The 15,421-nt window shown below is 40.3% G+C and overlaps 1 protein-coding gene across 2 annotated transcripts in view; it reads right to left on the bottom strand.

Annotated features, from left to right (window-relative positions):
- Positions 1–15,421, bottom strand: part of LOC307252827 (collagen alpha-1(XX) chain-like) — a 34,753-nt gene that overhangs the window by 17,740 nt on the left and 1,592 nt on the right. For both annotated transcript variants that reach the window (XM_080030631.1, XM_080030632.1), the window contains exons 2-12: positions 14,382–14,496; positions 11,862–11,966; positions 10,917–11,060; positions 6,119–6,292; positions 5,481–5,672; positions 2,775–2,942; positions 2,369–2,488; positions 2,099–2,263; positions 1,111–1,269; positions 648–820; positions 62–191 (exon numbers count right to left, since the gene is read on the bottom strand). In XM_080030631.1, coding sequence (XP_079886757.1) covers positions 62–191; positions 648–820; positions 1,111–1,269; positions 2,099–2,263; positions 2,369–2,488; positions 2,775–2,942; positions 5,481–5,672; positions 6,119–6,292; positions 10,917–11,060; positions 11,862–11,966; positions 14,382–14,487 — 1,636 coding nt within the window. In that variant the 5' untranslated portion in view covers positions 14,488–14,496. The remainder of the gene's footprint in view (positions 1–61; positions 192–647; positions 821–1,110; positions 1,270–2,098; positions 2,264–2,368; positions 2,489–2,774; positions 2,943–5,480; positions 5,673–6,118; positions 6,293–10,916; positions 11,061–11,861; positions 11,967–14,381; positions 14,497–15,421) is intronic.

Genomic DNA, 15,421 nt, shown 5'->3' with positions numbered 1-15,421 from the left:
GTGTGCTCTGAAACTAATTCATTCCTTGAAAGGCAATACATAGCAGTGAAGTCAGTCTTACATGTAGTGACGGTTCCTCTGAGTGCCAAGCCAACATTGTCTGCATACACAGGGAAGATGGACACATGGTACAGTGTCTGGGAGAAGAGGTCTTTCAGCAGCACACTGGACTCCTGGCCTGCCAATACCACCTAGAGACAGACAAAGCATCACTTACAGTCAGACAATGACATGCACAACACACTTACATTTAGACAACCTTATATTCTGTACGAGTATGTATGTATGTATCCATATATGAAAACACTATTGTCCTATCCCATACAAGAGCCCATCATTATTTAGTAATTGCTTTCAAATATTCCCCTGAATCACAATGCCTGATTCATTGAAACTGTCATTGCAACATATCAAAACCACAAAGTATAATTCTTAAAATCATTGTCTGTAAATGGTTGAGAACAGCTGATATACCGATATATAAAAAAAAGTATTGCTTTTTTTGTTTTATCCAGACACAAATGTGATAATTTAATAAAGAGGATAGGGTAACATGTTCCTTTGTCTTCTCTCTGTTTCAGTGCTTATATGTCTGAAATCCTATTGGTGGTTAAAAGTCACGTGAGGTATAAGGTTGTGTTTGAGACCTCCTGTGGAGTCTGACTCTCGGCACTGTGGTAGACCACTCTGTACTGCTGGACCGGCTTAGCGGGGTTTGTCCAGTGAAGCTTGACTTCTCTGGAGCCTAGCTCAGAGAAGCGCAGATCAGTGGGACTGGGGTAAGAGAGGGCTGGGTCTGCTGTAGGCACTGGCTCCATTCCTGGAGAAAGCAAAAGAAAGAAAGAAAGAAAGAAAGAAAGAAAGAAAGAAAGAAAGAAAGAAAGAAAGAAAGAAAGAAAGAAAGAAAGAAAGAAAGAAAGAAAGAAAGAAAGAAAGAAAGAAAGAAAGAAAGAAAGAAAGAGAAGAAAATCAGCAAATTCGACCTCTACAAGATATTCATAATTTGACAAAATTCATAAAATAGAGCTTGCTTTCAAGTATATTTTTTCAAATGAGTTGGCGAGAAAAAACTGATTGATAAACAAATAGAAGATAGGGTAGAGGATTTACTTTTTGAGATGCCACGGTCTTGTATCCTCCCACAGAGGATGTGTACCAGCCGTGCCACCAGTTTGCTGAGCAGAGGGAAGTCGTTGACATTGTAGACGTTCAGATCCACCGGCTCAGACGCCACCTGTCTCAACTCGGCTTCATCAGCATTCTTTACCCCTTGATAATGCCAAGTGATAGAAAAGGTTCAACACACTCAAGATTTGTTATTTTATTTAACATCTATTTAACCGGGTTAGGTCCCATTTAGATTAAGAATCTCTTTTTCAAGGGAGACTTGGCCAAAACATGTAGTGCTTTTAGTCATCAGAATGCCTTTGAGCTAGCCTGGAAATCCAGACCCACATCTAGAACGATATAGGGTCTGGCCATTATCAATATACCTTCCCAACTCAAGGGGCGGCACCTACACGTGCATATCAAATACCACTGCACTGGATAGGACTACGATCAATCAGAGCAATGAACAAGGTGACGTAATATGCCCAGTTCGTTTAGTGAACAGCGGGGTTAACTAGTTAACTAAACCTTTGCCGTGGTCGATCGGCAACAGAAAATTCTTCTTTCTTAGAAATGAAATATTTGTTTGTGTCGAGGCCAAAGCCATTTCAAACTCAAACAACATAGCAGCAGCCACCTTTGTTGTTTACCATCACGGCTTCGACGGCACATGCCCAGCACTGTCATCATCCGGTTACATCCGCCCCAGAGCCCCGTACATAGGGCTCTGGCCTGCCCATATCAGATAGAACCATTTGATTGGCAACTCCGAATTTTCCGACATAGTTAATGAGCTTCAATTGATCGTGTCCAGACAACAGGCTGAGCAAATTTAAATTTGCCAGCGGAAGATCTGGATTTCCAGGCTACCTTTGAGCACCTTACATTGAGAACATAAAATAGAGCAAAGAATGATATGAATGGTAGCACTTCTCTCAAGTCCAAGACGCTGTATCAACAAAGGTAAAGGTACTCTTATCAGTCTCACCTACAGCGATGATCTCCACGCCAGCCTTCTTAAGCCGGTTGGCCGCAGCAATGGCGTCATCTTGAGATTTGCCATCGGTTAACAAGACCAGGAAAAAAGGTGCGCCCTGCCTTGCACCTGCCTGGGCCCTCATGTTCTCCTCCATTACATGGATTAAGGCCTGGCCTGGACATACGGGACATGGACTGGGTGCATATTGTGTGTATTATGTGCATACATTCTTAATAGACAAGTGTGTATCAAAAGGTGCAAACCGTGAGGTGTGTTTACCTGTAAATGTGTTTCCTCCTTTATATCTGAAGTTTCTAACTGCTTCCAAGAGCTGGTCTTTAGTGGTGAAGTTGTTGAGCTGCCACTCTGTGCGGGGGTCCCCACTGTACTGGGTCAGACCTCAAACAGAAACACAATCAATTTAATTAGGTAGACTTATTTAATTAATGAGTGATTAACAATTTTTCTATTATTATAATTTAATTGAAATGAATAATATGCATAACATTTTACCATTAAGGGTTAACATAACCCTTTGAATTCCCAGCAGTGTTCAAATAAAGATTGAGACATAATTAATTGAATAATACAAATAAAACACTGAAACTGGCAGCTAGGTGTTATTCTTGACCATTAGTACCAGGGTATTTGTCTACAAGCACTTCAGTATATATGTTATGCTCACCGAACTGAATGTTGTTTGGTCCGATGGTGAAGGGTGTCATCAGGCCCTCTAAGAAGTCTCTGACCCGTCTGAAGTTGGTGCGTCCAATGCTCCAGGAACCATCCACCAACAACACGATGTCCGCCGCCGCAACGCTGTCACACTCAAATGGTTTCCTGGGAGAATTCCCTTAATATAAAGAAATAGTGCTGAACTGATTAGAGTTCCACAGACAAGTTGAATATAGAATGTGTTTTAGTGCATTTGAATTATATATATGTGAATATACAAACATTTACAACTTGAATATAGAATTGCTCACCTTACGTCTACTAAGTATTTTTTTTATATTGTTTTTTTCTTTCACTTACCACCCATACTTTTCTAAATAAGTAAACAGATGTCTCTATGCATTTAGGCAAGAAAGTGGATGCAGGTGTTGAAATATAGGTATGTAAATACATGTGAGGACATGATGCACACTCAAAAATAAGTGTCTTTCCATGCATGGGAATTGGTTTGTTTCCATGAGTTATGAGGGACAGAGAGGCCAAAATGCCCTGCAGGTGAACAGACCAGCTTGTTATTATCCACTTTTTTACCTTGTACCTCCCTTGTATAAACACTGTCATCACATTTCAAACCAACACTTACTGCTTTTAAGCATTCCTTCGCTCATAAGAAGACTCAAGGATGATCAACAGCATGTTTTGGGTTAATTCAAATGTTGTACTTTATATACTTACTGTAAATATACAGTGCTGCTTGAAAGTATGTGAACCCCTTGAGCATTTTGGAATTTTATTTATTTTAAACCATTATTAATTCATTTTTATCAATACCAGTATTTTTTATATGAAATAACAGATGTTCGTTATCAATTCAACACTTTTCTTTTCCGGAAATCAATTTTTAAAACAGATAAACAAATGATTTGCTGCATTGCTTAAATCGAGCAGGTAAAAACAATCAGGTGGGCCAAATTGAGTGATGAAATGGACCAATGTAATGAGAGATCTTTAGGGAGGAAATTGGGCAGCACAGACAGAGATCAAACCAGGTCCGTCTAGGCCCACCAAGGTGAACCCATACAGGTCCGAAATGCCAAAAGGGAAAGAAAATCTCAGAGGATCTCAGGAATAGAGATGTGATGTTGTTATCAAGGTTAATTTCCGTAATTTGATTCAAAAAGTGAAACCTTTTGTATTCTACATTCATAACACAGAAAGTGAAATATGTCAGGCCTTTTTTGTTTTATTGGTGATTATAGTTTACACCTCAAAAATCCAGCATCTCAAAATATTAGAATATTACATAATATTAATTAAAAAAAGATGTGTAATACAAAGATGTCAACCTTCTGAAAAATATGTTGTTCATCCACTCAATACTTGGTCGGGGATCTTAATTTGAATGAATCATTGCATTAACGAGGCATGGCATGGAGGTGACTTGTGTGTTGCTGAAAAAAGGAAGTGGCCATCTCCATAAAGCTTGTCAGCAGACAGAAGCATGAAGTGGTAGATGGCTGCGTTGGCTTTGGACTGACTTGATAAAACACAGTGGACCAACAACAGCAGGTGACATGGTACCCCACATCATCACTCTGTCAGTGCATGGCACAACTAGATTGGATTAAGACATATATCGAATTAGACACTCGAACGGACCGTGTCACTTGTCTGAGTATACATGGCCTTTCAGAAATCAGATAAATGTCCGATGCATGGCTGTCTCCACTATGCTAGGTGGCGCTGTAGCCCTTTCAACCATGCTTTCAACAAGTGGTTTTAGAGCCACGTCCGGTTCTCTTCCGGCAATAACCCATGGTGTAGCCTATAACGCGCAGGCATACAAGCACAGAACGAGAAGTCCGATATGCGATATCCGATCCCTGTATACATGCAGAGAGAATGCCGACAATGAACGAGTTATCTAGGTGTTCTTATCCGACATCTCTTGTCCGTTATTGTGCCGATTTGTGTGCGAAGTAGATCGGATAAAGGTGTTTACATGCAGTTTAAAAGTCCTGTTGAAGTCTTATTCGTTTAGTTATTCGATTATGAGTCTGCATGTAAACGCACTGAGTGTGTTTACATGCAGACTCATTATCGGGTAAATAAACGAAGTCGGATAAGAACACCTAGATAACTCGTTCATAGTCGGCATTCTCTCTGCATGTATACAGGGATCGGACATCGCATATCGGAGTTTGCGTTCTGCGCCTGCTCGAGAATCCCTGCGGAGGATTTCACAAGGAAGTGGAAGGAGACGACATACAAAAATAGTAGGGTTGTTGCCAGAAGGGAGCTGGACGTGGCTCTATAACCACTTGTTGAAAGGGCTACAGCGCCACCTAGCATAGTGGAGACAGCCATGCATCGGACATTTATCCGATTACTGAAAGGCCATGTATACTCAGACAAGTAACACGGTCCGTTCGAGTGTCTAGTTTGGTATATGTCTTAATCCAATCTAGTTGTGCCATGGAAACGCACTGACTGTCGTCAACCAAATTAAAACACAAGTTTAACTTTTGCAATCAAATTAGGGGGGGAAAATGACTTTTCCATGATATTCTAATTGTTGGAGATGCATAGGCTATAGGTTTTTTTTTCATGTGTGGTTTAATTAAAACTGCCCTTGTATTGTTATGTTGTACGACATATATATATACACACACACACACACACACACACACACACACACACACACACACACACATACCTGTAACTGGTTGAGTAGAGAAGGGTGTCCTCTGGGGTTTCTTCTCAGCTGCTTTGCCCTGTGTGGTCCCCTGCTCCTCCTTATTCTCCACCTTAGAATGATCTTGCTCTCTCTCTTTCTTTCTCTTCTCTTTAGCAGGTTTGTCCTGGGCGTCATCGGGGAGCTGAGAGGGGGTCTCTAAAGCTGGGGGCTCTGGAGGACAGAGGACATGACATCAGTGAGGTGTCACAAAAATAAGCAAAGATCCACCACTTTGTCCTCAGGAAATCTTCATAACTCTACTACAAAGACATTTAGGTTAGAATGATTTGATTTAAGCTTTTCAACATATTTTTCAGTTGCGGTATTTTGCACAGTTCAGTGTACCACTGTATGTTGCTTGATTATCATATTTTCTTTCATTATCAAGACCCTTCGGACCTGATTAACTATGAAGTTGGGTGATAATCCCTACAGGATACATACTTCAATCTACAGACAAGCCCCATAAAGCAAAATAGTTATTTGTTATATTGGGCTAAATCATTTAAAATGTACTTGACTTAATTTTCTAGAACCCAGGTCATCATACAATAATAATATCAATATGTTTGTGAGTGTGTATGGATGTAGTGTTATGGTCTACTACCATTCACTACCTATAGTGGCAGCAGCAGCAGTGATGGTGGGATCTGGATACAGAACTGTTGGCACGTCTAGCAAAGCCTCCGTTACATCATCCAGTGCTCCTGAGCCTGATCCGCCCGGCAACATCTTCTTCTTCTGCTCTCGGCTACCACTCCGGATGGTTTCCTCCTCCCGCAGACCCTCCACTAGTAAGAGAAAGAGACAGCTAAGGGAATTAATTATACGTATTGCACAGTTAGGCACACAACTTTGAACTGCTTCCAGGCAAAAGTCCTAATGTCCGAAAAATGAACTCCTTCTGCTGCTCCTTGGACCCCATCTCCACATCACTACTGAAAGCATGCCTTCCAGCCATTGTTCCTACGGCAAGCCATATAATAAACAGGTCCCTGTTTACTAGGGAAGTAGCCCCGGCTCTTAAACTGGCAGCCATCAAACCTGTGCTTAAAAAGCACAACCTGGATCCAAATGTCATGTCCAACTACCATCTCAAACCTCCCACCATATCTATGAGACCTACCCACAGCACTGAACTATGCTGGTGAGGGTTGTACATTATCTTCTAATGGCAGCAAACTCCGGCTGTCCCAGCTTGTTAAAATTTGATCTGTACACTGCTGCCTTAGATCAGGTTGAACATGACATTTTCTGTCAGCGCCTCCAGAAGGTGGATCACAGGCACTGTTCTCCACTTTGTACCCACCTACCTCACAGGAAGACAGGAATATGTTGCCCATGGCAAGTACCAGTACCAGAAGTGTTGCCTCTGGTGTTCCCCAGGGGTCAGTCTTGGGCCCATGGCTTTTTTCCTAATCTACATGCAACCCCTGGTAAGGATACCAAGGAGCCCCGTCATCACTTTCCACTCTTATGCAGATGATACTTAACTATTACTACAAAACTCCCCTCAAAAGCACCTGTCACTATTCCAAGCTCCCAAATGCCTGGATGAATATCTGTATGCAACAACTTCATACAGTTAAATAGCAGCAAGTCAGAAGCCATTCTCATAAGGACCCCTTACCAGGCAAAAAAAGGCCAATATCACCATCAATGGTAATCCCATCCTTTTCTCATCACCGTCACAACCTGGGTTTTAAGATGAACTAATCACTGTCTTTTGATGAACAAATCAAATCGATCGGTCAAAAATCATTCTCCCACCTGATCAACATCTCTTGTGTTTGACCCTCACTGAGCAAACGGGATGCAGAAAGGCTAGTCCATCCATGCATTTATTAGCTCCTGTATTGACTATTGTAAGTCTCAGCTTTCTGGCCTACCAGCAAAAACCATGCAGAGGTTACTTACAATATGTACTAAAGGGTTCCGCCCGGGTCCTTACCAAAACGACGCAATCAGACCACAACACCCCAGTCCTCCACTCCCTCTACTATCTCCCAATAAACCAAAGTGTCATTTTCAACGTGCTCCACTTAGTGTACAAGGCCACAAACTGTAATACACCAACTTATTTGCAGAATATCCACACCACCCAATCCTCAATAAAGACACTACAATAATGATATGTATTTGAACCTTCTGAATTTTCCTAGGAGCCGCATGAAGACCATGGGCGACCGTGCTTTTTGGTGCTCGGAACTTCAGGGCCTCTGACTCTCTCTCAGTTTTTACAACCAATCTTAAAACCTACCTGTTCTGCTCTGCCTTCACCTAGCCCATTGACCCTTGCCCTCAATGCTTCTCCCTAGATTGCTAGTTTTGCTACTCTAATTTCTGTGCATTATGATTGGGTCATATATAGTTTGATCATTTAAATGTTTGCTCTATCTAATTATTTTTTGTTTGTTTTCATCATTGCTGGATTTGCCCTGTTTTATTTTGTGAAGCACCTTACGATTTCATTGTGTTTCGAGGCATGCTGTATAAATAAAGAGATGATAGCCATACCTTTGGCAGCATCTGAAGTCCCCCTCCTGCATACACATTATTCATTTGTTTTAGTGTCTACATGTTATCATTTTGTCATTGAATTCTGTTGCATTGTGATTTTTCCATTGGTCTGTTCTCTAAACACGTTATTTATTGCACCTTCGCCTGTATGTCCTGGGACAGTGATCCCTCCTCTGTTGCTCTACCTGATTGGAACTCCTTTTCCTGGAGTTCAACAGGCCAACAAGGTCAACTACAGAAAATTGAGGGGGAGATTTCAGAGGAAACGCGAAAACACCTCGAGAAAGGAACCTACCATCAAAACTCTAAATAACTGCTGGGCCCACAGGGGGTTAAAGCAGAGGGGAAAGGCAAAGACGCATCAGGAAGGAATTCCCAGACTGCCATGACAGCCAATGTTAGGAATCTCCAATCTAACATGTTTTCAAACCTGCCTGGACATGCTCAACTCAACACAGTAACCTACTGTTGCAAGAAGACCTCCAGAGAGTATCACTTTGAGCATGACAATGAAATGTCAAGTGTAGGACGTAGGGGTGGCAAAATAGCCTCAAATTATATCACAACAGTTCTAAGAAATTTGCGATAACGATATCTATGACGATATTGAAAAAAAGAATTAACAACATTTTATTGGTGATTGCAGCTTGCAGACAGCAGCATTTATTACTGCAAACAAAATGATGGGCATTTTCCATCCTTTTTCAATTAGCTGTCTGTCATTGATGACAGACAACCTATTTCTAAGTGTCTATTGCCACAAGGTGGCAGCAGCAACTTTATAGTGAATGATGAATGACTGATGATGTTTATTTTCATGTGATGCCACACAATGGCCCATCCCACACAGGATTACAAGACACGGATATAATACTACACAAAGAGTGTAGTACATTCACATTCACATTCACAATCACAATACACTATACAATACATCCGGCACCGGATAAACACACTAAATATAAATTTACATATTTCTCAATAAAGTCATCAACGACAAATGTTCTATATTTCATTAGCCAAGCTAACCTATCTGTGTCCCACATATAATTAACTTCTTTTACATCGACTTTCTTGAATAACCTTAGTCGCAAATCATGATAAAACGGACAATACAAAATAAAATGTATTTAATTTTCAACTTCATTGAGCTCACAAAAGTTACACAGTCTATTCTCCTTGCTGGTCAGAGTGCAGTAGTAGTGAAACTGAATTATATACAGGACCACAGCTTAAGTCAAATATACACACACAAATGTAACCTAGGTTAATACAGGGTTTTCCCTAGAGTCTGCCAAATGGCTGTACATTAAAGCATGTCTATACTCTTTCCCTTCTGACGTCCTGTGTCACTGTTCAATCACAAAGTCATATAGGGGAGAATGGCCTAAGTTGTGCCGGTGGGCAAGTTGTGCCACCCCTTGTTTCTAGAAAACCATAGAAGAAATTGGAAATGTGACCACATATTTAAGAAGAGCCATCAATTAAACTCATCATGTAAAGAAGGGAGAAACATGGAATAAGATACAAGCACATTTAAGCTAAAAAAACTGTTTTTTGCCTTTCAAAGTAAAATTTCTATGATCAAGGTTTTTAGATTACTGTGTCTGAACAATTATAGACACGTTTGAAAACATTTGACACATGTTTTAGTGCTTTAGTATGCTACACTTTGTGTCTATATAGTAAGCACGATGTCAGCCCTAAACTGCTGCATCATGCTTATTATCCAAAATTCTGGGGATGGGGTGATTTGTGCCAGAGGGCCTAGGTGAGTTATAAGTAAGTAAGTAAGTAAGTAAAATGTATTTATAAAAGCACATTTATGACAGTTTGCACTGTCCAAAGTGCTGTACATAGTGTATTCAGTAGGTAAAAAATTAAGGTAAAATAACAATAACCAAAATAAAAGACATAAAGCCCAGACATCCACATATGAACAAAGATAGTAGTGCAGAGGTAAGATAGTTAATGGGGAGGAAAAACCAGGGTGTACATATGGGTTTTGAGCCATGATGTAAAGGCAGAAATGGAGAGGGAATCGCATATGCCAGGTGGCAGTTGGTTCTACAAGGGCGGAGCAGCTAGTGCAAAGTACATTTCTGAGAGTTCTGCCATTGGCATGGCTGTATACGCTGGTCAACAAAAGAAAATGATTGTCTACAATAGCTCAGAAGAGACTGTCAATTCCACTTAACGACACCACTGAGGAGAGTTCAGATGGCCAGAAAGATGATGATGGTGACTTTGCCGTTGTGAGCTTTGCAGGCAAAACCACCTAGATCTGCTAGGCCTTGTTTAAGAAAATTGACCTTCAATCTTTGTAAAATATTTACTTTATTTACTTTAAATAAACCTTAAATAAGTGATTGTCTAATGGATTTGTCTTGCATTACAGTTTATGAGATATATATCAATGGCACAATTCACCCCATGGTATTTTCTCCAATGGCACAACTTACACCACACCGGGGGCAAGTTGTGCTACAAGACAACTTTTTTTCCGAAAGCTATATTTCTTTAAAAGTTTATTCCAGATTCAAAGTTTGTATTGCCAGGGATGCACAACACCCTGAAATATATGTACATATTTGAGTTGGAGACTTCACTGTCAGGGCCTTACTTTAAAGTCACTTTGAGTAAAAAGTGGCACAACTTAGGCCACTCTCCCCTACTATCAATAATATATTTCAAGATTGGTTATACCTAAACTTACAATGAACTTCAGGTCCTGTTCATCTGAAATGCTTTATGCCTTAATGATGCATTTTCTCTTGGCACACTTTAAGCCATTAGTTTCCTTTGCTTTCCTCTACCTCCCTCCTCTTTCTATTTTCTTCTCTCTTCTCTGTCAAACATTCTTATCCCTACCATCCCCCCAGCTGGGTTTCTTACTGGTGAATCGTCGCTTTGCTAGAAGTTTCTCTGTTGTCCCATTGAGCAGGAAGACTTGGAGGGAGTATTCCTGACTGGAGTCCAGCCCTGCCACAGTGGCCCGGCCCCTTGTGGTGGTCAGCATCAGCTCTGGTTGTGGCATCTCTGCAAAAACACCAGCATTTAGGTTGAGAAATAATGACTGGTACTGTGTGGGATTAAGTCTAAATGGAACCTTAGTCAGCGGTGATATCCACTGAGACATCCATAAAGTTGGTCTCCTGCATGTTATTTGATTTTGTTAAAACACTGCAATTTCCATCCAAAATGCCTGTGCTCTCATCTCATTTGGAGAAGTCAGATGTATCTGCAACTACGTGTCAAGTGACGCTGTGTTAATGCAGGGATAATTGTCTCATCAGCTCTGTTAACACCACAGACTGTATGGACTTGTCATCACCCAGATAATAGCTCACTGAGATCAGCACCTGCCTACTACGGGTGCGAAGGTTGTGAGTTCGGGCCCCTAGTGTTGCAAGATGATAATACTACCGGTATATGTAATTAGGCATTGTGCTGTGGACACCTGTCCTGCATGCTTTTAGATGTTTCTATGCAGTATGCATCAACACACCTATTTCAAATGACAATCAGTTCCAGTAAAGTTGTGTAATTCAGTCAGTCCAGCGTGCTTAGAGGAGCTGTAGTTCAACACGGTTGATACTGGTTTTCAGAGGGGAGGGATGTTGGGAATTCAAATCCCCAACGCGCCACTCAACAACGCTCACTTAAACAGTAGGCCTGTGACCTGGATGTACTAGAGGTCTGCACTGATGTTGGGTGATAAGGCCTTAAGACACATTTGACTTTGTATTTCATCCAAAAGATAAAGATGAGAGTGAGTGATGAGTGAGTGCAGTCGTTTCAGGTTTTTTGAAAAGATCCAAAGTGTCAGGGATGTCTCACCTGAGATGGGTCTCACTCTGACCTTGTAGCCCTGGACGGGTCCATCGGCCTCCTTCCATTTCATCTGCAGTCTGTCCTCAGACAGGACGTTCAGCTTAAGACGGCCTTGACATCCACAGATACAAAAGGAAAGAAAATAAAAAATGTCAGGTTTTAATAATGGATGTGCATATAGTATATTGTTTATTACTATTATTATTATTATTAGAAGAAGAAAAGGGAGGGGGGTGCGCTCAGGCCTTGTCGCAGCAGACCCGGGATTCAATTCGGCCCAGGGTCGTTCTCTGTATGTCATTCCCCCTCTCTACCCCATTTCATCTCTTCTCTCCTCACTGTCAATAAAGCATGGAAAAATGCCAAAAAAATAATCTTTAAAAAAAAGAGAGTGAGAGAAAGAGAGAGAGAGAGAGAGAGAGAGAGAGGAAGAAGGGCATGACAGTTTTAGCCCTTTTCAAAGATCAAAGAAAACTGGCTGTAAAACTTTTATTCATTCACCCTCTCGCTTCCCTTCTAACTTAATCAAATCCATCTCTTGTTTTTCCGAAATCATCTACATAATTTCCAGCAGGGCTATTTCCAACAAGCAGTGTCTTTCACGTTCCTCTCCTCCCCGCTCCTCGGTCCATCCTTGTCTCCCAGCTGCCCCCCATTCACTCATCAAAGCAGCACACTGTCCTCGGCTCTGATAAAAGACACAGGAACAGGACGCTGGTTGGGGCACTGGCAGGTCAAAGTTCATGTCAGAGGAAACGTCACAGAATGACATGGAGCCAGTGTTTTGTATGTGCGACATGACAGGGGATAGAAAGGATTTTCTTTTTTGTCTGCATCTTTTCCGCGGATCTATGATGACCCTCAACCCTGCCATAGATGTTTCTTTTGACTAGTATGGATGTATGCATATGTGTGTATGAGTAGTATGCCTGAGAGAGTGTGTGACTGTCGGGGCCTCTAGAAGGAAAGAAGGGGGGGGGGGGTCCTCATCTTTATGGTTGCCCCGGAAAAGAGGATCAGTTTGGGGTTTTATTGAGATTGTCTGAAAGTCAAGGTCTAAAGAGACACCACTTAAAAAGAACATCTTTTCAACGCAGGCGGGCAGATATGCAGCAGACAGTACAGTAGCTGCGTTGTACTCCCTGATTTGTGGGGTAAGACAGTAGACTGTAAGGGTAAGACCAGCTGGCTGTGGATATCATTTTTGTTCAGGAATAATAATTTGTTTGAAACTTGCTTTTATCAGGAAATATACAATAAGGTAATACATGAAATAAATATAAAAATTGTAAGCAAAGCAGGTAAAATGTATTGCAAAGCCCATGGTGATGTACTGCTCTTATACACTACCAGACAATATATACTGTTTATATACTGTATATAGAGCACTTTTAATCTAATATGTATTATTAATTGGTTAAAATCACAATGTAATACTATAATACCAGCATAGCCTGTGTATGAGTGATTATGTATGTAGTTTAATATTCAAATGAACTCTTTCATATATGGTAAAAGGCTTTTCACGTTTGCCCATGTTGGTATTCCTACCCTCATTTTCACTTTTTTTCTGGTTTGCGCCTAAGATCTTCCTAGTATTTACAAGACAGAACACACCTCTTATATTGAGACACACCTTGATATGTGTTTAGCAGATGAACATTTATGAAAATATTATTTGAAAACTCTGCCCCTAATGTATAATCGGCTTCGCAAATAGACGGAAAGAATTGGCTGTAGGAATTGAGTCTTCCATGTTGTGAATGCATTAAACATTGCACTTATAATGAATGTTGAGGGACACTGTAAAGCTGTGTGATAGATTAGCCTATTAGTTTTGGGTTACAAAAAGATAAAATTCAATTCAATCTTAACTCAAAAGTTGGCAGCCATGGTATAACCTATGTATTAAACTATTAAAGGCCTACTTCACCGGTTGGAATATCAAGGTGTATTGAACTCGGAGATCCTATTTAGTATAAATGTGCAAAAAAAATTAAATCGGATCATCTTAGCCTGAGAAAAGGCAGAAAGAGTGTTTTATGGTCTCACTGTCTAACCCTACAGTTTCCTTCTTGTGACATCACAGTAAGGGTTAGGATTAACAGGACAGCTGGGCCAAAGGAAGACTGAGGGGGAAAAAAACTAATTCATTATATTATAATAGTTATTTTATAATGATAGAACACTGGTTCCGTATGCGTGAAGTATTTCTTTAAGGAATGCACATCGTAAATGTGGATGCTTTCAACAAAATACGTCAAATGATTGTTAAATGCTATGTCAGTGTGTACACTGATGCAACTGGTGCAGCTAACTAGCTAGCATTCCAGCTCCTTGCTAACAAGAACAAAGCAAACAAATGTAATTTTTTTTTTTAACCACAATTAATTTTCTAGTAATAAAAAAGTGGTAGAAGTGTTTATAACATAGGGTTGGGGTTAGACAAATATGGTTTATTTGTGTCAAGAACACCAAGTTATCAATGGTACTGTGTGTATTCATTTGTTACGGAGGGCAATGTACCTTGGCCATGGACCCCTGAGGACAGCAGCAGAGGGAGGAGAAAACATAGCATTAGCCTGGAAGATGATGATGGAGATGGTAATGAAGCAAGGAGGTGAGGCGACATGAGTGGAGCCTAGAAACATGAAAAACAGTGTTATGAATATTTGATTTACTTTTAACATTTTGTATTTTTTATTTCATTTATTTGACATTTTATTTATTATACATAGCCTACAAAAATGAATTAACTTAGTAGGTAAATAATCATAAAAAGCATCAAGTAAAAAAAATTACAAAACAAGGTAATAGTGGAGCAGTAGAGACAGAAGAAGACTAGAATATTTAAAACCTTGTATAGCAATAGGCCTACATAATTATATTCTGTGACATTGTTCAAAGATTCACAGGTTTTGGAATGGATAGATAAGTATTTTTGTTAAATTCTTTCAATCTTGCTCAAAAGAAAAAGAGAGCAAACCTAGCATCAACAAATGTAACCTGTCACCTTTTCCCACCCATGGGAACTCTTTTAAGGCTGACTCAGACCACAGTGCTTCAGTGCATGTCCTTATTATTACAGACCCCTCAAACTTGGCAGCTAATTACACACTCAGGGGGCTGTAATATTAACACACACAGCACTTTAAGAGGCCATAAACCTAACTGGCCTTCTGTCTGAAGGGGCCTACATTTAACAGGGCACAACATGTACAAGCCTTCCACTATTGGACTGCACTTATGACATATACATAAAATGTTTGATACTTTTTCTCTCATGAATAAATATTATTTTCCACCCTTATCGAGCACAAGAGTTGTTTTAACTTTAAAGCTATTTGTCACTGTTTCCTCTCTGTATTGCTTTGCATTACATTTGTTATGTATTATGTATTAAAGTAAAATGTCCACCACCCGTTTCTATATTTCCAAGGTCTCCAACAAAACAGTCAAATACTTATTAACAAGCATTTAAGGTACACTAGGAGAAACTGCAGGACATTGATTTGTTATTTGTGTAAGCAGGAGGTCTTTAGAAAACAGCAGAACCCAGATGACAT

This window comes from Ammodytes marinus, assembly GCF_949987685.1.
Source record: "Ammodytes marinus genome assembly, chromosome: 7".
Taxonomy (NCBI): domain Eukaryota; kingdom Metazoa; phylum Chordata; class Actinopteri; order Uranoscopiformes; family Ammodytidae; genus Ammodytes; species Ammodytes marinus.
The sequence above is the reverse complement of the archived record's forward strand: the minus strand, read 5'-3'. Positions and strand labels throughout refer to the sequence as shown.